General features: G+C 48.4%; 1 protein-coding gene across 1 annotated transcript in view; it reads left to right on the forward strand.

The window, feature by feature from the left end:
* TRPC4 (transient receptor potential cation channel subfamily C member 4) overlaps positions 1 to 13,051 on the forward strand; it is a 90,402-nt gene extending 77,351 nt beyond the window's left edge. Inside the window, exons 8-11 of the mRNA XM_090258497.1 lie at positions 597 to 791; positions 10,404 to 10,445; positions 10,555 to 10,644; positions 12,070 to 13,051. Of these exons, the coding sequence (XP_090114623.1) occupies positions 597 to 791; positions 10,404 to 10,445; positions 10,555 to 10,644; positions 12,070 to 12,783 (1,041 nt within the window). The 3' untranslated portion in view covers positions 12,784 to 13,051. The remainder of the gene's footprint in view (positions 1 to 596; positions 792 to 10,403; positions 10,446 to 10,554; positions 10,645 to 12,069) is intronic.
* Positions 13,052 to 26,714: the final 13,663 nt, after the last annotated feature.

Below are 26,714 nucleotides of genomic sequence, written 5' to 3' on the forward strand. Positions count from 1 at the left end.
GAGGTCTCCCCGGGGCATAAGTGAAGCGGAACGATGAGCACGTGACGCTGGGGGGTCATGAGCTCGGGCCTGTGGGCAGCACCAGCCATGCCCCTCTCAGCGGCCCTTAGGCCAGGGCGAGGTCAAGGTTGAATGTCGTGTCTGAGTCCCCACTCTGCCATTGTCAGGGAACTTCCCTCTGAGTTGACAGGGGGACAGTGATTCCCATGGAAGAGTGTCAGGTTAGGCTTTTCCTGGGAACCCACGAAGGTGACGTTCACAGAGGCGAGGTGGGGTTCAAGGCTCTTGGTGGCCAGAATCTCATGACACGGAGCCAATGCAACCCCACGAGGCACCAGGGAGAGGCTCACCTTCCGGGTGGGGCCGGTCACTGCAGGCTAACCTGGCGGGACTTCAGATGTCTGTTGTGTGGAGGGGGGAAGGATGGAGGTGACGAGGGAGCGGTGACTCGTCGCCGGAGGAAGCCACCGTGCGACACGGTTAGATGCTGAGGCAGGCGTCGGCGCTGCGCTCCTGGGCCGGGAGCCGGGGAGAGCTGGGCTGCGCAGCGCCTGTCGCTCCGAGGCCCGCCAGCAGCTGACTGTCCTTCTCCACAGGACCACGCGGACATCGAGTGGAAGTTCGCTCGGACCAAGCTGTGGATGAGCTACTTTGAGGAAGGGGGCACCCTGCCCACGCCCTTCAACGTCATCCCAAGCCCCAAGTCTCTCTGGTACCTGGTCAGGTGGATATGGACGCAGCTGTTTAAGAAGAAGATGAGAAGGAAGCCAGAAAGTTTCGGGACAATAGGGGTAAGCACCCAGCACATGCGTGCGCCCCGTTTTTGAGTCTTTGCGTGGACGGTATTTCGGGTGGAACGTGTTTGCGCTCTTAGCTGTCCTGTCCTTGCAGGTTACGTCTGCCGAGCAGCGGCCATATCTAAGGCACCATCTAAGTGACTGACTCTGTCACCCAGCCACTCTGTGCGGTGAGGGCTGCCCCTGTTCAGTAGGAGCCAGTCTTCAGGATGTGACTCCTAGTCCCCCCGCCCCCCGCCCCCCGCCCCCCCGTCATGGCCTGGGGGCAGCCCAGCCTCTCTCAGCACCGTCATGGCCCCAGCTTTCCGGAGCTGTGACCCCGGGTTATTTGCGGCATCTTTCCTGCTGTTTTCTCTCTCCGGACGGCCGTAGAAGGGGTCTGTCCCGGCATCACCTCGTCGTCTTGGTGCCGAACACAGGCTCCTCCCAGAGCCCGTGGTGCTTGGTTAAACTTCCTCGGTTAAGCGGCGGGGTGAATACTGCAACTAGAAAATTCTGGGCCACAGTGCGGCCCAGTGGTTCCAGAGCACGTTCCTCTGTCCAGCGCTCTGCTTCTCCTCTCCCTTGTATTCAAGGCCGAGAGGCTGTGTTTGTGCCAAATATCAGGGCTGCTCAGAGCCGTGCACCGCCGACCCGGAAGGTTCTAGTTGCTTTGGAAATTTCTCTCCTACTGGAAAGCGAGAGTTCAAGCCATTACAGCAGAAAGTACATGGACGCAGGTCTTGGTTCCCATCCAACCAGTGACAGGACAAGTCACTCCTCGTTTATTTCTCACTTTATTCCCTAATCTTCAAAGTTCCCACAGCGATGTCTGGGGAATCAACACCTTCACATCCATGAGACGCTTTGACCTTCTAAGAGAAATTGCTTTGGAAAGGGTTCGAATATGCCTTTATATTAGAATTACTGAGTCATGCTAGTTATTTCGTTAGAAATCCTTCCTTGGTTTTAACTTTATTGACCATAGTTTATGACTGCTCGTTATGAGCTCAGCGGCCCTCCGGCCAAAGTGCTGTCGCCGGCGTCGGACGGGGCTTTCTGTGCTGAACGTGGCCTTGCCGTCTCTGCAGGCTCAGGGGTAGTTCCAACTCTCACGAGCAATTGGCTGGCAAGAGAGTACAGTGAACGGGGACGGCTCGGAGGGGCAGACGCACGTTCTCCTCAGCTGCCGCTTCGTGAGCTCGGAGGCCTGAGGTCTGGGCTGTCTCCGACCTCAGGAGCAAACTCGGATCGCGGGTGGCCTTACACCGCCATCCTCACGCTAACGCACAGGCCTCAGCACGGACCCTAGGAAGAGTTAACGGTTTACTCCAAATGTCCCATTTCTCTTTAAAAAAAATAAGTTCAAATTATTTTTTAAAATATGGCTGTGAAATAAATGTAATGATTTAAGTCTAACAGGCAGCTATTGCGTGTGTTCTTCATGCCAGGAACTGAGCTGGGAAGTGGGGCAGCTGACTTGCAAAGGGTGGTTTTCGTGTTTCTAACATGGGCGCGGCAGGCAGGAGACTATTACTGTCATGCATGTTACATACACATGTAATATTATAGGGTCATTCCGTGCCATGAAAACAGTGCAAGAAATAATGTTTCCTTGAGACAAACAGGGAAAGGTTTCAAAGAATCCGCATCCTGGCTTGTTCCTTTCCACGTCAAAAGAGACTTGTCCTTTTCCCCATCTCTTTCTGAAATTCATAAGAAATGTATTTAATCCCTAAAAAGATATTAGTGAGCAATACCACCTTATGAGTTTTTAAAGAAATTTAAACAGAGTTTCTGGGCCCCAAAATAAAAGCCACACACAAAAGAAATTCTTCCTTAATATTTTAATTTTAGGCTATAACTGTGGGAATCTTGGGCTTTAAGATGCTACGGAACTTGTAAGAAGACATGAGGCTCTGCACTAATAGTTGAAGAAACCCGTGAATTCTGCCACCAGAGCCCTGAGGACTGCTCTCGGGAGGTGGCTTCCCGCCCTCCTGCCCCCACCCCGCAGAATCCCCCACTGCTGACGCTTTGGGAGGAGTGTGTCACCATCATGTCTTAGAGGCAAAGAGGGGCTTAACCTTCACTTTTCTATAAAAGTGAGGGTTCACTCCTTTCAGAGGAAGAAGGTCAGGTTTAGAAGCTTTCTTTTCTGTGCATTGCCTGGCTTGACATTTATTTTTATGTCTCCGTCTCTAACTTTAAACATTTTGATCCAAGGTGGGGCGCAGAAAGACAATTCACAATTAATAGTGACGTCAAACCATTTCTTTTTCCTTAGCCATGTTAATTGTACTAACCTGCGGGTGTTTTTATGCTCTGGGAATTGATGACGAACGGAACAAATATTGCGAGTCACGTCTGTCTCCTCCAGACTGGTCCGTGCTCAATGCTGCCCCTTCTCTGCTGAGCTAAGGTGCTGGGCAGGTCCCCCCCTCAGCAAACTCAAGGCTATAAATGTGCTCTTTCTCCAGACTGTGTTTCCAAAATGGGAAGAATACAATATTTTGGTTTGCATAGTCTTAGTTGAGTTCTATACACTTGTATTTTAGATGGAAATAAATAATATATATTACTTGTAAATATATACATATAAGGTAAATCAAAAGTCAATTAAGCTGATTCTAATATTAACAGAGGAATTGAGAAAATAACGTCAGAAATAATTGATTTTCCTATGACTTCCTTTCAGTTTGGATAATCTTCCTGACAGTTACTTGTGTAGACGGGAAGACAAGATCACGTACCCGTTAACGAAAAGGGGACGATCGTGGCTTGGACGATTGCGTTACACTTCAAAGGGACCCTGGAAATCATTGAGCTCAACCGCTTCCTTTAAAAGAGAGCTTGTTCCGTTGCCCAGTGTCTCCCGGGGACAGAGCTGGGGGACAGCCCGGGCTTTGTTTTCCGTCCCCTGTGCTTTGCTGTGCTTCTCCCACTTCCCCGCAGTGACCCCTTCCAGGCTGGGTTTCCTCAGCAGCTTCTGGGGGTCCTGTCACCGTGTCCAGCTGCTTTTAGGGTCCTGTCTCTCAAGGTTCTTGTTTAACAGGCTGGCTAACCTGCTCCCAGTAGTGGGTTCCCTGGGTCATAAGGAAATTCCATCTTTAATTTTTTGAGGAGCCGTAACACTGCTTCCTGCAGCGGCCGCCCCGTCTGCATTCCCACCAACGGTACATGAGGGCCCCCTTTCTCCACGTCCTCGCCAGCGCTTGCTGTTCGTGGGTTTATTGATGATGCCATCTGATATGTGTGAGGTGGTATCTCATTGGGGTTTTAATTTGCATCTTTCTGATAATTACTGACATTGAGCATTTTTTCATATGTCTGTCGGCTGTCTGTGTGTCCTCGTCCTCTGCCCACTTCTCTTCGTTTCTCTGGTGTTAACTTGTCTGAGTGCTTTATACATTTGGGATATTAACCCTCATCAGCTGTATCACTGGCCAACACGCTCTCCCATTCGGTGAGCTGTCTGTCCATTTCGCTGACGGCTCCCTCTGCTGCGTAAAAACAGTTTAGTTTGATGTCGGCCCGCTCGTGTGTTTTTTGTTTCCCTTGCCCGAGGAGATAATGTCAGAAAAAATATTGCTAGGGCTGTCTGCGCTTTTACTGCCTATGTTTTCTTCTGGGGTTTTCCTGGTCTGAGCCTTACATTTAGAGTTTATTCTTGCATCTGGTGTAAGAGGTGGTCTGGTGTTGCTCTTCTGCTCAGCCGGTGTTCAGCGGCCATTCGGGGCGAGTGCTCTGTAATTTAGTTGTAAATCCTTCAGTTCCCGGGGGCGGGGGGTGGGGGCTGTAGCTCCCCCTACCCCACAGCCATCTTGGATCCTTCTCAACAGGAAACATGTTTAAAGCCAGACTGGGTTTCTACATGCGATGCTTAAGCTCAGAGGATGCTGAACTGAAAAAAGTTATGATTTTTAAAAATATCATTTAAAATGATGTTTATTTCTTTAATGTAATGTTTTCCACTTATCCTCCCCGGGGCCTTTGGCGTCCCTCAGCTCTCGGACGACAGGGGGGACTCACGCCGGAGGAGCTGCCATGGACGTGCACCGGTGGGGCCGCCGCAGGGGAACGAGGAGCTCTGAGCAGGCCGGCACCCCGTCGTCACTCAGGGAAAGGATGATCACAGTGTGTGCCTTTCCAACGTCGTTTTAGGGATAATCTATCACATGGCACTGAAGTCATCCCTTTCAGGAGGCCCACCTACAAACCTCACGGAGATGATGGTATTGATCTGCGAGTGACTCAGATCCTAATTTACAGCTGGGAGATTTGCTGACAGGGACTTCTGATGAATTTTTCTTTCTGGAGTGGCTTTGGGAGCAATAAATGGCTTCCTAGTCTTGTTACTTCCAGAGTGAGATTCCGAATACTTGGTTTGGCAAGGTGACATTCAAGTATTTTATTTTGTTTCGTTTGTGTGCCCGGAAAGTGCGATCGTAGAGAACAGCAGGCAGACCCGCCTGTCAGTGGGCAAACCTGCAGTTTTTAAAAGCGGCCGCATCCTGGGACGGCCCCTCACCGCGTTACTTAGTTTTAAAAGGAGGCGAACACCTCAAGCTGTGTCCTTTCAGGAAGCCACCGAGCAAAGCAAAGAATAAAAGGCATCATTCATGGGCTTCAAATTCGTGATCAACCAGACCCCAGCGGGAAAGAGAGGAGGCGGCTCTGACCGTGGGCGGCGGGAGCAGCCCCGCGGGGGCCGCGGAGAGCCAGGTGCCCGCCGAGGGAGAAGGATGCCACGGCCGGTCCCCAGGGCGCTTTGTTTCCTGCTCCAAAGCAACCTGGCACTGCATTGACACGCAGCGCTGCCCCCCGCCGGGAGCTTCCCCCCGCGTGGGCATGTCCCTTGATCGTTAGCCCCGTGGTCCGGATACAGCCTTTGTCTCGCCCGAGCAGATCAGGAGAGGCCCGCGCCTGCGAGTTAGTGCCCGTGACGCCCGGGCGCGCCCTCGGCTGGTCCGCAAGCCGCCCGCCAAGGGAGGCCCCGCACACAGCGCTCGGCTTCTGAAATAAAGCACAAAGGAATCCGCCAGCTTACGGGCTCCGCTCCCTCCGAAATGCTCTTCCGCGGTGGCCTTTCTGCCTCGGGGTCCTCTGTCAGCGTCTCCAGAGCAGAGTGCTTGGCTATGTTTTTAGCGCACCAACATCTCAGCAGCTGAGCCGAAGAGCTTTGTCCCTGTGCCCCGAGTCCCTGCAGCCCCCTGGCTCCTGTCCCCCTCAGGCTGGCGGTCCCCTGTGACTCTTACTGTCCCCTCCCTTCTGCACACACCGCTGTCATTTCCGCTCACACCTGCTTCGCCTTCAGCTGCATTATGGGAACGGCCTCCCAACTGAGAGCTTCCTCTCCCGATTCTGTCCCACTTATCTTTCTCCCTGGCGTGGCTGCCAGGTGACTGTCACAGCGCTTAGACTTCGATCACATGTCACTCAACCAAAGGCCGCAGGTGCCCCCAACCACTGAACCCCCTGTGCCGCCGAGGCGTCGCCCTAAAGACCCCGTGCTGACCTCCCCAGTGACCTCGCCTGTACGCTCCTCGTCGGTTGCGTTGCAGCTGGACGGGCGGGCGTCCCCGGAGCACGGCTCTTAGTCTCTAACGCCGGCACGTTCGGTCACCCGTCCCAGGCGTCTGCGACACCGGTGCGCCTGGCCGCTCAAAGCCAGCGGTTCTCTCCTGTCCGACCTGCCATCTCGTGCCCTGTCTGCGGGCTGCTGCTCTCCTGAGCCCAGCGGGCACCCTCCTTCCTACACCCAAACGACGTCCTTACAGCACTGCCCGCGTTTTCCTTTGTATTCCGCCTTCATCTGTAGACACGTGTTCTTGGCGTTCCGTCTAACAGGCTGTGAGCCGCTGAAGGGCAAAAACGTCTCTTTCGTTCACCTCTGGCTCCTTGCAGCTCGTGGCCATGAACATGGAGGCGCTTAGTAAATAAACCTTAAATTGGCCCCGTGAGCTAAGATTCATGATAGAGAAACCCCAAAGGAAAACTCACAGAGGCTGCAGCAAAAATCCAATATCATGCAGAGACGCTCCCAAAACTTAGGGACCTCCCGACAGAGGACCGGCTGCCTTACAAGTCTCCCAGCGTGGCCGGACACTGGCACCCTGATGCCACCAGATGCTGGCGAGGACGCGGAGCGACAGCAGCTCTCGTTCATTGCTGGTGGGGGTGCACAGTGGCGCAGCCCCTTTGCAAGACTGTTGGGTGGTTTCCGGCAAAACGAAGTATAATTTTACCACACGGTCCAGCCACCACGCTCCGTGGTAGTTACAGGAAGGAGCTGAAAACCGATGTCTGCGATAACCTTGCACAAGGACGCACAGAGTGGCTTTCCTGTAATTACCCAAACTCGGAAGCGGCCAATCTGCCCTTCAGCAGGTGAAGGGCCATACGAATGCGGGTCCGGCCAGACAGCGGGATATGATTTAGAACTAAACAGGAACGAGCTACCAAGGCATGAGAAGACACGGAGGAACCCTAAATGCATATTGCTAAGTGAAAAAGCCCACCTGAAAAGGCCACCTACTGTGTAGTCCCCCCTACATGACATCCTGAAGAAGACCGAGTAAAGGCGAGGGATGTGCCAAGGTTGAGCTGGAGGGAGGGGCGCGCAGGCAGAGGAGGAGAATTTTCAGGGCGGTAAAAATACCCGTAGGGTACCGCCAGGTCATGCCATGGTGGTATGCGTCTGACCCAGCCCGCGGGATGTTTCGCTGAGAGTGAACCATAAGGCGCCCACACGCTTCGCTGTGACCCTTAAATTGCTCTAAAAAAATAAAGCCTTAATAAAACAAAATTGGCCGCCTAAAGGAATGTGTTACCTCCTTCCAGTTACTAGAACCAGACCTCACCCTTCTGCTTGCGTGCAAATCTCCGACCCCCACACCTCTCCTGCCCAGGCTGGAAGCACAGAATGCCGCACTGATCACACACAGAGACAATTACCTCTAAGCGGCACACCCTTTTCCTTCCTCAGAGGCGACCTGATACATGTCAGACTACCCACAACTCTTTTTGGTTTAGGGATATTTTTAAAAAACTATTAAACCATGTTATTAATCAGGAAAAAAAATAGAAAGATGATGAGAACTAACATGAGTTAGTGATAGATGCCTTAATCTATTATCTCATTTAATCTTCAAACTCACCCAGCGAGTCTGTCTTCACCTTGCAAAATAAAAAGTGGGGAAGGGAGAGAGCCTCAGGGGTCAAGTCTCGGTGAACTTCAAATCCAGGCGGGCCCCCTAAGTCTGTGCTTTCAGTACCACACCGGCCTATTCTAGAAAGTAAGAAGGCAGAAAACATGTAGACACAATGGTCACGGCCGAGACAAGGATCAGTCCCGAGTTGCTAGTCAGGGGAGAGCGTGTGCAGACGTGAGGACTATCCAAGCTGCAGGATTCAGTAATCATCACACGGCAAATTTATTGCATTTATTTTTATGTTTAATATCCAGAAGATATTTAACATCATTCTTATTTTCTGAGGATACTGAAGTTCAGTTGGCTGATATAATCTTAAAGACTAAAAATTGTTTTGTAGTATTAATCATGGAGATTGGGAAAAACTGGCGAGCAAGAATAATGAACTGTATTAGCCTTATCTTGGGCTCAGGCTATTGAGCAGACCCCAAAAGCCATCTTAGGAAACTTTTCCTGTGTCCTCTCTTTCTACCGGACTATTTTGCTTTGAAAAAATTTCCCCATTAAAATAAACCTGAAACTATTTTTTAAAAGTGTGCTCTTTAATCTTTTTATATTTGTATTAAAAAGTTTTAATTTGTATGTAAGTTTCTAATAATAATACACTGATAATTTTCACTTATTACTCATAATCATCTGATTTTGTCATCCTTATAGTTTTACATTAAGGAAATTTAAAGTTAAATTATGACTTCCAACTGCTTTTTGTTGACTTTTATGGGTTTTTTAAAGACTAAAATAGAATGCTGAAATGCTATAGACCCCTAAAATAATACAATTTGAGTTGACTAAATCCCATATTAAATTCAGTGTTTCTCTCTGTTTAAATCACGGAACACAGGTCTCCTGTGCGGTATTTGTCGTGAGAGCGTTAGAGAGGTTGGCACGCAGCTGGCGTTGGTGTCTGTTCACGTGAAGGAAACTTAGGGACCTAAAGGCCTGTTTTCCTGGATAAGGCCGTTTCCAGTCTCGGGGTCTGGCCCAGCCAGGTCTCAAAAAGAGTCACATACCTCCATCTGGTGGCCCCGTCACAAAATATTTTTTCAAGATGTTCTGCTTCTGTATCGTTTCCAATTTCCCAGTTTTTAATGAATACCATAATCACACTGAAAATTTGTTTCTTAAGGTTCATGTTACAGCGACTGGTATTCAAATAATTAGCAGCCTTGAGAAAGTTTAAGCTTTGCCTCTGCTGTTCCTGAAAGTCACTCTGATCATGAAACACAAATCCAGTCTCTTGGCCACTGAAAATACCATTATTTTCTATCCCTTAAAGAAATGCTTTCTTTTGAATTGTTTGATTTTTCCTGATGCCATTTCACAGTAATGTATGCGTAACTTTTCAAAATTCAGTTTTATCAGCCTATGATGAAATATTTAGTAAAGAACAAGATCAAAAGACTTATTTAAATCTAAGGTATGTTATTTCTTCTGCTTTCTCACAATTTACCAAATTCAGTCCTTTATTTCAGAAATATTTTTAAGATATTTTGGCTAGTTTTCTTCTTTAAGAATCAACACTGATATTTATTTAACAGATATAAAATAGGGATTGATAGATTTTTTCCCTAATATCTTTAGAATAGTTGTGAAGCCTGCAAATACACAATTTTAGTATCGTTTATTATGTAACTCAATTTATGATGGACGCTTTTTTCTATCAGGAAGCGTCTTCTCTCTCCAATCTGCACTCCAGACGTACTGTTCTAAGCTCACCCTCCCCTGCTTCCAGACCACCCTGGTCTCTTCAAAATGTTACCCAGGGCCCATATATATTTTAAAAATCAGTATAGCATAAGTAATGCTGTGTTTGAACAGAATCTTTTATTTGTTGATGTTTGTTAAATCCAACTATATAATTAAAATTGCAATCCTCCCTTAATGCACATCTAATTAAAATTAGTGTTGGGCGTTTATTATGTGTTTCTGATTACATGTTACATATCAGGGTTAAATACTTAATCTTGCTATGGTGACATTTATGAAAACCTTTATATTATTATAATGCGAGTTTTTTATTCCATCAGATTTTTATTTTATTTCCTGTTTCTTCTGTTTTTTATTTGACATGTCCTGTCTGTGTGTCTTAGCATAATTTCAAGTGATTTGGGCTACATGCCAAGTATAATTACCTAATTCTCCGTCACCTTATATTAGAAAATAACATTTCCACCATTTGTAACTTATTTTATATATTGAATGCCATAGAGAATATAACCTTGCACTTGGCTGTTTCGGTTCCCGCGTTCTTTGGTTCACACGAAGCCCGCCAGCTATCGTCCACTGTGTAGTTCAGTACCGACTCGGAAGAAATTAGGGAAACACGCTTGATGCAAAGAACAAACGAGTCGCTTTCCGGGAGGGTCGCCACTGACCGATGTAACTGAACGGCGCACATGCTTTTCCTTTTCAGAGGCGAGCGGCTGAAAACCTGCGGCGGCACCACCAGTACCAGGTAAGGGGTCCTCAGCGCGCCCTGACAGTCACGCGGACTCTCCAGCCCCGACCACGGGCGGAACCCTTCCGTGTGCCCTGAGTGGCAATGCCCTTGTCTGGCCCCCCAGGAGGTGATGAGGAGCCTGGTGAAGCGATACGTGGCCGCGATGATCCGAGACGCCCGCACCGAAGAGGGTCTGACCGAGGAGAACTTCAAGGTGACGCGTCCTCCTGGCGCGGGTGACGCCACGTGGCAGCCGGGTCCGCAGGCACGCAGCCCCGCACGCACGGTTAAAACCAGAGCCGTGGGTTCCAGCGAGACCGTGTGCCTGCTGGTGTTTAAATAAAATCACTACCGAATCATTAAAAAAAAAAAAAAGAAAAAGCTGACATTTCTCCCAATGCGTCGTTTTCCGATGCATTTCACCTGAAATGCCCAGAGGGCTTATCTGGGGTCGAGGCGGTCCTAGAGCCTGCACCCCTCACTTGCCCATCCCAACGACACTCGGTGGAGGCTTTACTTTTTGGAGCTTCAGTCTGATTTCTAATCCTGAAACGTTTAGTAACCAACGTGCTAAAGGCCACAGAAGCCTTCTCTGTGCTTTGCACAGCTCTGGTGGCAGGAGATTTCAGGTTTGCCCTTCACTGTAACGTACCAGCGTCGTGTTTGTCCCTGAGTTTAATCAGAGGAGATAGGTGGCATTCATGAAGTATAGAAATAAATATAAATATATGCATATAGATGCTCATATGGTGTATATAAAATACCTCTTGTCCTGCCTGAATTGCAAGAGAGTTTGGAAGTCAATGAGGTCTTATCGGCAAGAGCAAAGAAAACAGCCTGCAGGGACCTCGAACAGAGAAAAGCAGCCAGCGTGAGAGAGAGCAGAGGTAGCAGCCCAGCAGGGAGGGAGACGGACAACCCCCAAAACTTAGCGCGCGCTGAGAGGTGGCCCTTCACAGGCAGAGCAGTACGTTTCGGGATGAAAGGCTTCTTGGTACTTTGGGGGAGAGGTCGGAGTCAGGAGCCCCCCTCCAAGGCCCCCGTCGGGCTGGGACTGAGAATCCCCAGGCCCAAAAAGAGAAGAGAAAAGGGCGGACCTCAGAAGCGCCGCCTGACCGGAGGAAGCAGGGTGCGAGGCGTGCTGAGCGGCTGACCCCGAGGTGGGGGTAAAACGGCCGCAGTGGCCGCCAGCTCCGCGGGGGGCAGACCCCGCTGCATGTTGTGGGGTGCGTCCCTTTGGACGGTAACATGTGCCTACGTTAACAATCTTTCCCTAAGGGATCCCGAGCGAGTGTGAGGTGACCTGAAAGCAGGTGACTATCTGAAGACTAAGTATTTGAACATGTAGTGCCCCCCAAACCAAGACACTCACGACTTGGTGGTGAAAAAGAGAAGGCGCCCTGTTTCTTTTCCTGTTGACCTCGGGACGCCCCCTTGTTCCTACAGAACCCGAATAGAATAGGGCTGTCCCTGGGCCCCAGCAGGGAGGCCGTGCCGGGGGGAAGCCGGAAATTCTAGACGGAACCCCAGCAGCGTGGCGTCCTAGCTCTTAAAAACGCGTGAGAACTGTGGGACAGGGGCCCCTGAGGTCCATCTGTGTGAGTCACACACTCATGCCATCCTTTCACGTTTCACTTAGGAGCTGAAGCAAGACATCTCCAGTTTCCGCTTTGAAGTCCTGGGGCTGCTCAGGAGCAGCAAGCTGTCGCCGGTCCAGCCCACGGCGGCCACGAACTCAGCAGAGCTCGAGGCGCGGGGCGCTCAGGAAGCCCCCGGCAAGGACAAGAAGAAGAACTTCAGCCTCTTCGACCTGACCACCCTGATCCACCCGCGCTCAGCGGCCATCGCCGCGGAGAGACACACGGTGAGCAACGGCTCAGCCCTGGTGGGGCAGGAGCCCCCGCCGCGGGAGAAGCCGAGGAAGATGCACTTTGTGGCCGACATCAAACACTTCGGGCTGTTCCACAGACGATCCAAACACAGCGCCGCCGAGCAGAACTCAAGCCAGATCTTCTCTGTGTCGGAAGAGGTGGCGCGCCATCGGGCCGCGGGGTCCCTGGAGCGGAGGGGGCCCCTGGAGTCGCGGGGACTAGCGTCCCGGGGCGAGCAGAGCATCCCTGGGCTCAGCGAACAGTGCGTCCTCGTGGACCATCGCGAGCGGAGCACGGACAGCCTGCCCGTGCAGGTGGGCAAGAGGATCTGCCCCTTCAAGTCGGAGAAGGGGGTGCTGGAGGACACGGTCCCCATCATCCCGAAGGGCCGGCACGCCAGGGAGGAGGACTCCAGCTCCGACCAGGACGCCGCCCCCGCCGGCACTGCCGCCCACGAGGACTACGTGACCACCAGGTTGTGACGGCTGACGGCGGAGGCGCCTGTCACACGGACACGTGTTTCTCGTGGTGCTCGGCGTTGGGGGGCAGACGTGTCGCCGGAAACCAGCAGATGCTAACTGACACTTTATGGCATTTATCAGCTGTGGCGTAGTATGTGTGACGTGTTTCAATCAGGCAGAAGCTCTCAAAAGAAAACAAAAAGCCCTTGTCCTTAGCCCGCTTCGGCTCTCACACTTTGTTTTACAGTTTTGTCGTTGCTGTCAATAAATAAACTCACCTTGTATTCTCGTACTGTTGCCGTGACCACGGGGTATTCTTCGCTCTCGTTTTCAGTGAAAACAAAGGCAGCTGACTTCACGTGCTAGTGGACGCCTACGGTAGATATTTTTATATGCAAAGTTCAACGTAGCTGACCTACTAGTGCTTCTCTTCAATGTTTAGGGTCTCTAGAGATGGGTCCTCATCAAGGACTTGTCACTCAGCCCTACAGTTTAGCTTTAAAACACAAACACTAATAAGTTATTTCTTGAGAACATGAATAATTGCAAGGACGCCGTCTCGTGATCCTTCTTAAAGTGAGCGGCAGGGGTACTTCCTGGGGTCTGCTGCCGCGGTTGCCCTTTCAGAAAGTAAGGAGCTCTTGGTCCTCATCGATGTGGATGGCTGATGGTTTTTAACATCTTGCCAGAAAAATGTTCTACTTCAAGTTTTTTTTTTTTTTTTTTTTTAACGGCCCTTTTCAGATTAAATTGCTGATCAGTACAAATCTGAGGCTTTCTGAATAGAACTGAATTTCCAAAAGGTGGCAAAAGCTCTCAGTGCCGGAAAAAAATCACAGTCAGTTGGAATAGTTTAAGCACCTCAGACAGAGCAAGGTGATGGACCGCGTGCTCATAATATCCAGACAAAAATGAATTCTAACGATCTTATCTCTCAGCGAAATTAAATTCTATTTTCAATCAATGCAATAATATCAATTCAAAAGGTGTTCAAAAACCTAGCAGTTTCCTCTCCTTTCCTCCAGTGACTTCCCTATTTGGGGGCAATTAAAATTTCCTGAAAATAATGACTAATTTTAGCAGTAGATACAGAAACAGTTTCCCCAGTAGGGGCCGCGTGCTTAATTGCTTGTTTCTTCTATTGTTTTCAAGGTAACTTAGCTCCGTTCCACTCCTTCCCTGAACTACTGCAGGGAAAGTACTTTCACCTGAAGTCCTGGAAACTTTTAAAAGTTCAAATTGTATAACTTGTGTCTATTTAAGTCATCATGGAAATGCCAGAAACTTCCTCACCGCATGCAATCAGCATTTATTTCAAATTAATAGAAAAATGCTGAGTTCATTTTACTTCAGAAATTATTAATAGTTCCAGGGGCTAGACAAATTGCATATGATTTAGCATTAACCAAACACTGCATAGTGCTACAAAACGCAATTTCTGCTTACAATACATCAGAAATATCCTTATGACAGCAGTAACGAGGCCGGCCAGTCCTCTGTGCTGTAAGTTAGCATACGCACCGCTCAGAACAGCACTCGGAGGGAGCTGCCACTCCTACTGTCTCCACGGCACAGATTAGGGCCGTGAGGCAGGACTAACTAGGCCAGGTGCCCACCAAGTGACGGAGCCACCACGCGCCCTTCACTACGGCACCACGCGGCCTCTCAGAATGTAAACAGACCAAGAAAAACCATGTGCCTGTGACAATGCTGGGATTTAGCTGAGTGGATGACCGTCCGGTCCCATGACTCTTCGGGTTATCACTGCCACTTCTGAAATGCTGTTTTGAGAGACAGTGAATAAACTCCATAAATCTGTAACCCTTGTTATAAAGTAAGATTATGTGCCAAATTAAAGATGTAATGTATTTGATTCTTTAGACTCAATTATATTCTAGATTTTTAAAAATGTACGTGGTGTGGACTATCAAAATGCAAGTTGAAATATTAGAGTTAATTTGCAGAAAAGCCATGCGCTCATTCCTAAATCTGGCTTTGCCCTATGGATTTAAGAATGGGCCCAGTAGGTTTCAAGAAAACTATGATCCTAATATGTTCTTGTTTCAAACACAGCTTTCTCCCCGATGTTAGGACTCAAAACCAGCCCCGAGGACAGTGAAATGCCTACGTTGTTCTGAGCAGACCTACAGCAGTAGGGGGTTGTAGGCCTATTCTCAATACGTGGTGTATTTTCCAATGATTGTTCTCTTGTGTGTTGTTGTTGCTTCTGCTGTTTCGTTTCGTCCCCCCAAGTAAAGATCATACACACAAGAACGCAGTTTCCAGTTTTCTCTATTCCTTCAAATCCCACCACCAACAATGAGAGCACAACATTTTCTCCCCAGTAGCTTATCTATATTCAGGGCTAGGGAACTGCTCTTTCACGGGAGTATGTGGTGACCACGGGGGGTTCATTTAGGGCCAGCAACGTCTTGCTCCTCAGTGTTCTGGAGAAGACAGTTTCTCATCACACGCAGATGTCCCTGACGGATCGCTGGTGACGTTAAACACAGTGCTGGGTATTGTTAGTACCAGATGTTCTAGAATTAAATGTTAGTCTAAATACATATTAGGTAGCATTGAGGAAAATGAACCGCAGGGGAAAAAAAGAAGAAAACATAAAACAACAGCAGGCTTGCAGGTGAAGGGAGGATGTCTTTCTGAGGTGTTTTAACGAGCAGTTGGGGGTCTCTTCTCTGCTTCTATTCAGATTCCTATCAACAGCAAGTCTGAAACACCAAAGAGGGTTTGACGGCCCACTGTCGTCTGCATCATGTGCCTTGTGGTCCCGACTATCCCGAGCATGCTCTTACCCGCCTCATCCACTTACTTACTTACTGCCAGGGCTGGGCGGACGAGTGGCTAGGAAATGGAGTTTAACTTGAATAGAATTAAGTTCACTTTAAAGCGCCTCATTTACTATTGCTGTATCTTGAAAAACACACGTACAAGAAAGAATGCTATGAAGGTGTACCTCATGTTTGTGGGAGATGCGTTCCTGAAAATGTCCTTGTAAATGAACATATAGGAGCTTTCGTAGGGGAACTGTCTATGTAAAAGCAAAAAAAGAAAAAGGAAAAAAAAAAAAAGAAGTAGTGAATTATTTTGTAAAATAAGTTATTTTTCAAAGTGATAATCATCCTCCGAATGTTAATTGTTTCATACGCTGGATATTTGTATATCAAATTTTCTTAAACTAGATATTTTATTTACTGGCTGGCAATTAAAATACTTCCCAATCATTCTCATTTTTTCCCCTTGACCCGGATAGCAACTTGACAACGTTTAATAATCCAACACACAAATTCAAACGAAGAAATGTTTTGGGCAACTTTTGTGATGTAAAGAAGAAGAACTGATGAAGAGTTAAGAGTGGTCGACATTATATTGTTCCCAAAGAAGCAAAGTTTCAGCTAACATAGTATACAAATACACCCTTCTAGTAGATAATAATCCTTACTAATCCTTGGATTTAGTGGAGTAAATGTCCATTTCTAGGAAGAGAGAGAGAGGGGGAGACTCTGATGTGAGAGAGAAACACCAATAGGCTGCCTTCCTAATGCACCTGATGAGGAATTGAACCTGCAACCTTCTGGTGTTCTCCAGCCAATGAGTCACCGGCCCATGCATGAAAAGTATTTCTTTAGTTTAACTTTAGTACATCTTTTTTCTTGTCTTATATTCTCCAAAATTCAGACCTTCCAGTAATCATAGAACTTAGAACTTTAATATCTCTGACAGTCTGTTTAACTTCAACTTCAAAAATATTGTTTCACAAAATATCACAATGCACTTTGTTCATATCACACAACTTCTTTAAAAAATTAGAATCGAAGGTTGGATCCAAGATGGCAGAGGAGTAAGTGGAAGCTACACTAACCTCTTCCCATGACCAATTTGGAATCACAAGTAAATTGCAGAGAAATCAAACAGATAACTAACTGAACACTAGCTGGTAAGAAGCCTTATAACCACGGACAGACGGAAGAAACCGCGTCACCACCACGAGACCGGCAGGGGGTGCAGAGACGTGAGAACGCTGGCTGGGCTCCCACGGGCAGCAGCTGACGTTCCAGAGGGATATTTCAGCAGCCGGGGTTCCCCCTGAGAAGTGCTGGGTCTAAACCCAAGCTGGGCCCCCCAGCCTACAGTCCCAGAGCCAGAAAGGAACCCAGATAACATTCAACTGTGAAAAGCAGTGGGGTTTCTGCCTGCCAGGGAGAGACAGTTGGATACAGAGAGCCTCTCAGAGGGCCAACACACAAAATTTTATTTATAGCCACTTACCTGGGCTCCAGCAGGGGATGGTAGAGCGGACTAGAGGCCCGTGAGGAGAGTCCGGGGCTGGTGACTGCCGAGAGAACCGAGCACGCAGCCGCCAGGATCCCAGCGCTGAGTCCTGCCCCAGACGGCGGGCCCCTCCATGTGACATCAGCCTGGGCCCTCCCTGCAGGAATTATTCTGCCCCCCCGCCCCCGTGGTGCTTAATTAAGCCAGGCTGCTGATTACAGCTGGATTAGATCAACAACTGATCGGTTTAATGGATCATTAGTTTAACAACTAAGGTGGAAAATACAAAGGAGCAGCTGAAATGGGAAGACAAAAGAATCAAACCCCAAGTGAAAGAACAAGAGAATTCTCCAGAAGAACCAGATGAAATGGAGGCAAGCAATTTATTAGACAGTTTAGAGTAATGACTATAAAGTTACTTGATAGCATGAAAAAAAGACATAGAAACCATGAAAAAGGATCAGTCAGAAATAAAGAATGCAATATCTGAAATAAATAATATACTGGAAGGAAGAGATGAAGCAGAGGACCAAATCAGTGATTTGGAAAACAAGATAGAAAAAAACACCCAGGCAGAGCAGCAAAAAGAAATAAGAACTTTTAGAAAATGAGAGCTTAAGAAACATTGTGCACAACACGAAACAACACCTACGTCACAAGGGAACCAGAAGAAGAGAGTGAGCAAGGGGTCGAGAACCTGTTTGAAAAAATAATGACTGAGAACTTCCCTAATCTGGTGAAGGGAAAAGTCACACCAGTCCGGGAAGCTTAGAGAGTCCCAAATAAGTTGGACCCAATGAGACCTACCCAGAGACACATCACAATTAAAATGTCAAAGCTTAAAGACAAGGAGAGGGCCCTAAAAGCTGCAAGAAAAAGCAGGGAGCACTACTTAGACTGGCATCTGCTTCCTCACCAGAAGCATTTCAGGCCAGAAGGGAGCGGCAGGCAACATTCAAGGCGATGAAAAGCAGGGACCTACAGCCACGGCTGCTTTACCCAGGAGGACTATCATTTAAAATCAAAGGAGGAATAAGGAGCTTCCCGGATAAGAAAAAGCTAAAGGAGTTTGTTAACACCAAACTGGTACTGCACCAAATGTTAAAGGGTTTGCTTTCAGGAGAGAAAAGAGAGAGAAAGAAAAAAGGAGGAAAACAGAATAAAATAGCACTCCACGCACACCTATCAATAATCCCCTAAATGTAAAGGCTCGAACGCTCCAACCAAAAGGCAGAGGGTGACTGAGCAGGTAAGAGAACAAGACCCACGTGTGTGCTGCCTCCCGGAGACCCCCTCAGACGGAATGATACACACCGACCAAAAGTAAAGGGCTGGAAAAGATACTTCATGCAAACGGAAAAGAAAAGAAAGCTGGGGGAGCAGTGCTCATACCCAACAAAACAGGACTTTAAAACCCAGGCCACAGTCAGACAGAGAAGGACGCTGACAACAGCCCAACAGGAGGACAAAGCCGAGTAAACCGCGTTTGCACACCCAGCACGGGGGCACGTGAACATGTGACGCAGATCTGACGGACATAAGGGGGGAGCCCAAGAGAAACAGTCACAGTCGGGGATTTTTACACCCCACCGACTTCCATGGATAGATCTTCCAGAGAGGAAATCAGCAAGGAGACCGCGGCCTTAAACACACACTAGATCAAAGGGGTTCACTGGTATCTTCAGAGCGTTTCACCCCCAAGCAGCAGAATACACATACTTTTCAAGTGCACATGGAACGTTTTCTAGGCTAGACCACATGTCGGGACACAAAATAGGTCTCAGTAAAGTTAAGAAGGTTGAAATCACATCAAGCATCTTCTCTGACCACAATGCCATGAAGCTGGGAATCAATTACAAATTGCCATACTATCTAAAATTTTTCTCTCCAGAAACTTTTTTATTCATTGCTTCTCTTTGTATGTTCTGCCTCTTTCTCTAAAATACTGCTCCATAAAGGCAGGGTCTTTATCTGTCTTGTTCACTCTTATATTTCTAGCACCCAGAATAGCGCTTGGGCTATTAGGGTGTGCCTAATACAGAAACTTGAATAAAGTTGTCAACTGTTTCTTCGTACTATCAGGTTCTCTTGCTCCTTGAGTATCCGCCGTCGGTGAGTCAAACAAATAGAGTAAAATGCATATTAACTCAATTGTGTTCTAAAATTAAAATTTTTATAGAAAATTTAACAAAGAAATAAAGGAAGGAAAAGAAACCTCGTTTTGAACAGTTAGTTTTACTAGGAAACTTTCACACATATCTTTTATTTAATGTAACTCATAAAAGTTGTTAATAAATAAGTTATGTAGGTAAAGGAAAAAGAGATGGGGAAAGGTTAGTGTTTTGCCCTGTCTTAGAATGGCATGTTTGTGGAATAAGATTGATTTCAACCTATGCACATCACTTCAAAGGGACAGAAAAGGAAGAAAAGGAAGGAGCAGGAGGGAGAGGAGGAGAAGGGAGGGAGGGGCAGGAAAAAGAGAGGAGGAAAATCAGACACAAAAAGCATACAATTCTTGAAATAAACATTTACTCATAATTTTCACAAGAATTAGATACGATAAACTCCATCCCCCTCTCACTCAAAACTGATGATTATAGCAATTTTGTGATTTTTGTCCAAGTGACTCATAACTGGAAGATGGTGGAGCTAGGACTCAGACTAGGGTATTTTTAATCCCAATGCCTATGTTCTTCTGATTATATCACAGTTTTTCACAGTAAGAGAAAAAAAAAAAATCTGGCAGAATACTGATTTTGCAAAATACTATTTTTGGTCTGGTTCTTACACTTGAGAGACGTGTTTCTCCCTTTTCACAGGTCCCTGTGTTTCAGATAGCTGAGTTCCATTGTTTGCATTCACATAGTCATATTGTGCTAAAAATAAAACGATGAGGAAATTATTATTAATAAGCTATTATTCGTTACACAGATAATTACCATAATTGTTTCCTGACACATTGGAATAATGTGTATAAACAAAAAGAAACAAAGAGACCTTTTCCTTTGCTTTCTGCCTCTACAGGATATATACGTGTAGAGGCTTGGTATGAGTTTAAAGAAATCCACCCTGAAATCAACGCCAGGCGTGAGCTCTGTGATGAAAAACAGGGAATGGAAGGACCGTACGTGCGTTTTCCATTAGAGATCTATTCGAATGACTGCATTTTCAGTTCATAAAAGCAGAGCCGTTTTAGCGGGCTGTGTGCGCCGACCCAGCTTTGCCCGTCTGTTCTGTCTTCCTGAGAGAACACCGGTCAACACCTGCAGCCATCATTGCAGACGCTCATAAAGGTTTCTCCCCCCTGATTGTCGGCTCAGGGATGCACGCAAGAGCATCAGACGGGAAATCAAAAGCTGCAGAGGCCAACGTGAGCTTTGTGGGCAGGAAAAGGACAAGCAGCTGCATCAGCACAAGTCAAGGCAGATCCTGTTGTCGTGAGCTGATGTTTTGCAAAGTTTTACTGAATAAATTCAATCCAAGAACAAACTTAACAAGCGTCTTTCCTTGCAGTTTTTCAAACGCCATGTGTTAAAGATTTCTGTTGTGAGACGTTTCACCCACAGCTGTTGCCTGACTCTAAACTAAAACAAACGTGATATACCTGCCACGCCCGACGCCGAGTGACTTCAGCTGTTGAACAGGACTGGCTGCCGGCGGATGGGAGGAGAACAAATAGCAACGCAAACGCTCTCTGCCCCTCTCTCTCGGCGTTTGTCCCTTGTCAGGATCAATAAGACCTTTTTCTCCTCTCCGAATGCTCTCTGGGCTTGGCTCTCATAGAGCAGAACGGCAGTGGTCATCATTTTAACTCCCCTAACATAGGCCATTGCAATAGTAACCTATTTATTTTCAACTGTAACTGAGCGGGGGTCAGGCTGCCCACTGCTTTGGAAGCCAAGACGTGAGAGACAGGCGCTGGTGTAAAGGAAAGCGGTTTATTTTCGGGTGCTGGCCACCTGAAAAAGACATTGAAGACATTAGGGTTACTTCAGAATCCATCATTCAGGCCTTGTTCCAACTTACTTTCAGCAAGAGCTGGTTGCCATAGCAACAAAGTGGCATTAATCCTAGCACTCGACTTACTGAGTTATGAGCATCAAGTGAAGTCAGGTGTTTGAAAATTCTTTCAGGAGCAAAAATGTGGTAAACAAACCTAGGCTGAGCTCAAATACAAATGCCACAGCAGCAAGAGAGATTGAAGGAGGCCAGACTCTCTCTCTCTTGCTCTCTCTCTCTCTCGCTTCCAGACCAAATCTGAATAGTAGTGTCAATTCTGCCCCTGCTCTGGACAACCACAAATGAAAAGAGAAAATAAAATATAAATACACATTAATTTCTATTCACGTGGTCTAATGATGATGGTGGCCCTAGGAGCCAGCACACAGAATAAGAAAATTGCTAACAAGAGATATAATGATTACCTTTACCCTTCTACCCGAGTTACTGTTAAGGCTACAGACAGAAGAAAAGCATTTACAATTTTTATCTCTATTTCTTCTGAATAATATAAAAACAGCACTTAAGCAAAATAAGTCTTATCTAAGATGCAGGGAATCTATTACTATGGCAACATGATTCCCAGCAGAAATAGCAACACTGATCTTGGCATGTTTAGGGTTCGTTTTCTCTGGCTCTGCCAACGCGGCATGCAGACGCGGCCCGTGAAGACCTCGGGCACCACACCTATGCCATGTGTCACTGCAGTCCCCAGTGGGGTTGTATTGCATTTTACCTGCAGGGTCACCATGCTTACGAGACTGTTCACCTGACGTGTGAATAAGGGACACAGTGCTGCTGTGTTTTCAGGGCGCACAGCAGAGGCGAAACCTGTCAGGTGCCCCTGAACTTGATACACCCAACTATCTACGTCTCCTGGAGCCAACAGACAAAACAAACAAAAACCCTTTCTAGACAAAATACTAAAAAGGGATTTTTAAACCTCAGTTTATATTTATTTACAAACAAATGTGGAAAAATCATCATGTATCATCCTGACACACTTGACTAATACTAGGTCTGCCCAGAAAGTATCCAGCCACGTGCTATGAAAAAGAGGCATTTATTGAAGAAGACACAAGAAACACTGTACACAGGACAGTGACGCCTCAGGCCCCTTCTGAGTAGGGACCTTGGGACCTCACACAGGTCTCCCAGTCGCCATCACCTGCCGCGTTGTATTTTCCTGACTCTCATCGACAGTCTGAAATCTCTTCCTTTTCAAAGGCAAGTTCAGTTTGGGGAAAATCAGATCTAAGAAAGAGAGAAGATGAAAGCGTAATATTAGCAGCACCGCACAGGCCGGGGTGTGTGCGCGTGGGGGGAACCCAGGACCAAAGCCGGCTGCAGACGTGGTTATTTCCAGTCGTTCACTTGGAGTAGAAAACCTGTCACAATTTCTTGAGCACAAGTTTCTATCCTTGCCTCTCACCTGTGTCAGGGCAGAACAACAGCAGCAAAAACAGATAAAAAGTCGAGGGAGCCATTCTCCAGCGGCATACGCACAGAAACAAAAGCAGATTTTCCGCTTTGTATCTAGGACTGCCCTCATTGCCTGTGGTCCGTCTGACCCAGCTTGACCACATTTTATGTAAAAGACCATGATTCCTCTTCAGTTGTCTGGCATTCGTAGACGCACATAAAGGGCTTAAGATGACTTCAGATTTGTGTTTTAATCACAACACGCCGGATGCTGGCTGTGCTTCTGGAAGTGTGGCCTGCACTCTCTCCACTAGATGTCTCCCGAGACGCACACGTCCGGCCGGCCGATCCTCTGCCAGCTGTGAGGTGTCGGACGGCCCGGCTCCATCGGGGACAGACAGCTGCAGGGGGCACGTGGGTCAGGTCTGGGCCTGGGCGCGCGTCACCCGCAGTTACTGCTGGGCGCCCCGCGCTCTGCTGCTCCGGGAAGGAACGTGAAAGAGGTGCCATTCGGTGCTCACTCCCGGGTCGGCATAGGCGTTGCTTTCCCCAGCGCACTTCCATGGTCTGAGTCCTGCGGGGCCGGTGCATCCCTGGAAGGGCTCCGCGAGCAGAGGCGGGAACCCTCCGGGAATATTGGGAGTGGGGCTCCGGGGGTCCCACCCTTTTTAGTCTCCGCGAGGGGTCGGCCACCGGCGTCTGAGCCTGTACAGCGCCCTTCCGACCTCTGCCAGCTGGCCATCGTCGCGCGACGGTGTGTCAGCCGGTGCGTTGTTACAAAGGGAAAACACTGCAGACCTTAATGTTTGTTTAATCTGAATTCCTTCCACGGGCTCAGCTCAGCATAATCTCACGATCTGAAGGGCGCATTGTCCCTTCAGGAAGGGACCCAAGGCCGCTGGGTCTCTGTCAGGACCCCGGCCCTCAGAGCTGCAAGTCCCGGGGCCGGGCCGGGCGGGATGGAAGGGCCCCGGCACGTGCGGTGTCACCCACAGGCCCTCCGCAGGGGACAGACGGGCCGGGAAGGGAACCAGATGGCGCTAAGAAATGCCAAGACCACGTGAGAACAAGCAGAGTCTTAGAAGCGTGGGGCAGAGCACGCCTCGGGAACACTCAGAACCAGGGCCGTTTCGTTCCAAAGCCCAGCCTGGCCCGAGTTCCCAGGCCGTGCCCCGCGCTGACACGGGCTGCCTGCTGGTGACCGCTGGCACGGTGACGTCCCGGCCACCAAGGGCTGTGGGCCCACGGAAGTGCTACTGGGCCACTGGGAGCTGCTGGTGAGCTGGCGTCCTCGGAGCGAGCGAGCGATGTTTTTCACACACAGGCATGTCCTCTGATTGCAGAGCGACAATTTCTTTGTCATTAATGACTTACATTTCCGGGTCAGATGTGGCAACCCTGCACGTCCCAAGACTTGAATCGCCCTTCAAGCCGCCGAGAAAACGATGCGGCCGACGCAGGGGCAGCATCTTTCCATGAAGCAGAAGAACAGGCTCTTGGTGCGTGGAGAGGGGGCGGGGAGAGGGACCGTATTCCTCTCGAGATTGCTCACTCTTTTCTCTACGACTTAGACTCTCTGTGCTCCCCATTCTCTGGAACGGGCCATTCCTCCCCTCACGCTGCCACCCACGGTCAGCCGAGGCCAGGAGTCTGCCCGAGTCGTTGCTTGGACTCCCCCCTGTACCCCCTTTCTGGGCTGGACTCGGCTGCTGACGCTGCAGCGCTTTCACACGTTTTCGCCTTTACCCTGAAATGTTCCTCCTCCCGGAACGTCCTCCGACCTGCACCTGTGCGTGGGGCTGACATGCTCCTCCTGGCCGCGTCTCCAGGCCCCTCGGGACGGCGTTCCTCATCTGGGGGGTACATATCTGCTGAGGGCCACCACGTGTTGACTTCCACGGGACTTAGATTCCCAGAAAGATGCTCGTGGATGTCGTTAAGACTCCACTGTTGGAAATTCTAAAAGGAAAGGCTTGGGAAATGCCTGTCCACTGGGCCAGCCCGTCTCGAGTTCTCCACGGAAAGGAGCCCTGCACCTCCCGTCAGAAGGGGGCAGACTTCTCCCTGCTCATCTTCGCAACCGTTCGTTCGTCCGTTCGGACCACCAAATGGTAATGCTGTGCTCACCACGAACAGTGGGGCAACTTGTCCTTGAAAAGAATCAATGTATTCTCAATGTACTGCAGGCTCTATTAAGAAATGACTATTTATAGGGGTGATGTTAGGGAGATTTCTATATGTTAAGTTTGATTTATTTTTCTGTAATTCCAAAATCCTATTGTTATGTTTTAAGAAAGCAAGTGATCTACATTATAATGTCTAACCAGCCTAGAATTGAAGACTTTTATAACTATGTTATCAGTAATGTTCTCATAGATAATTTGTTGCAGTTAAGTAGAAATTATTTTCATAAGTCTTTTCATCCTACCCAGTAAGTAACTCCTAACACCACCTATTTGCCCAGCATAAGAGGAATAGAAGGCTACTGTAGAAAGCATACAGGTGGAGTGAGAATAATTGCATCCACAGAAATATAAATTACAGGTTAATTCTCTTCTTCCCACCAGGGAGTAGGGAAAGGAAATAATTTACCTTTAATGACATCTCTTCATCTCTCCTTTTTTTTTTTTTTTAAATCCTCACCCTAGGGTACATTTATTGACTTTAGAGTGGGGGGCAGGGAGAGAAACAGCAACATGGGAGACAAACACTCATCCATCTGTTGCCTCCCGTACACGCCCACACCAGGGACTGAACCCGCGACCTTTCCTGTCACGCAAACCAACCAAGTGACCAGCCAGGGCTCCGTCTCTCCTTTGACATTACTGTCTTATTTTCTATACCTGACTCCCAAAGTTTGCAAGCTGAGAAGAAGTTTCTGGATCACATTTCAGAACTATTGTTTCGTTGCATGCTTTCTTGATAAACTAACAGCAGGTTGAAAAATTCTTTATTGCCTGTAGCACGCTCCATAGGATTCTCCCAATGCTTGGAATTCTCTCTGGTCCAATCCAGCCACCCCCCGCCCCCCAACAACTGCCCTGCCGACGGGACAACATGGGGGTCTGGTGTCTAATTTCTCGGTATCACCAGTGCGGGAGACTTCGCCACGAGAAATATCTGAACTTCCCTTTGACTTGAGGATAGTGTGGGACCTGTTTATTCAAGGAGACTCATTGTAGTTATCATTTCAGCTCCTTGTTGATGTCTGGAATTCAGATTTCTTTCACCCAAGATGTTCTGAAGATTTGCCAGGTTGTATGTGGGGTGCTGAGGGCGCACGCCCCCTTGGCACAGAACCACGGAGCAGAACGTGTAAAGACGTGAGCTACTCTTGACAACGTCCGAAGGCTAATTCTGGCAACCCCCCCCCATTTCTGAACCTCCAGTTACGTGTTCCTTTCAAGTTCTGTCGGTGATACTGCTTTCCAACAGGGGACGTGTCGGGCCGGGGGTTATCAGGGGATGAGCTCCCTCGAGATTCCCAGCATCGTGGGAAGAAGTATGTCACGGGTAAACAGCCAAGCGCACATGTTTTCCTTTTCTGCTTTGTTTCAAGAGTTGGGGAAACTTGCCAGAAGCAGATTATGTTAACCCCATCTGCTCCCTGATAGTGAAAGGGAACAGCGAAGCGGGAGGGGTTTCCTCCGTAGGGTTGCCCGGGAGTGCGGCCTCTCCTACTGCTTGGTCAGCAAGTTAGAATTCTTATTTTATGTTCCGTGCAAGTGTGCGATCCAGCCAACATTTGTTTTTAATCCACAGCCGTGACTCCTTTGTGATCATCAGGCTTACATCCTCCTTTGTTTTCTGGGGGGAAACGCAGGCCCTTTTCACTTCTGATGTGAGCCGAATGTGACAGAGCGGTAAGGTCAGACCGTGACCTCACCCAGCCCAGGGGCACGTGCTCTGAAGCGGGCGGATGGCAGGAGATTCCCTCGGACCCAAAGGAAAGCATGTTCCACGGAAAGGCCCCTCTAACTCACACTAAAGAACAACGTTCAAGTATGAACATGCCCTGAGCAAGGTATTGAAAATAAAGAGAACTGTAAATAATGTTAAAGTAAATCTCTTCTTCGTAATGAGTCCAAGAGAGGCCCAGCGTGTCCAGGGAGCCTCGCAGCAGCGGGTTGCAGCTGGCAGCGCGCGGAGCCCCGATTCCCCGGCTGAGGCCGCGTCCCTCCCCCGGCCCCACATGTATATAAACCCCGAGCCCTCCCAGAGCCGCGGCCAGTTCTGCCGGA

This window comes from Furipterus horrens, unplaced genomic scaffold (assembly GCF_987537825.1).
Source record: "Furipterus horrens unplaced genomic scaffold, mFurHor1.1.pri manual_scaffold_12, whole genome shotgun sequence".
Classification (NCBI taxonomy): Eukaryota; Metazoa; Chordata; class Mammalia; order Chiroptera; family Furipteridae; genus Furipterus; species Furipterus horrens.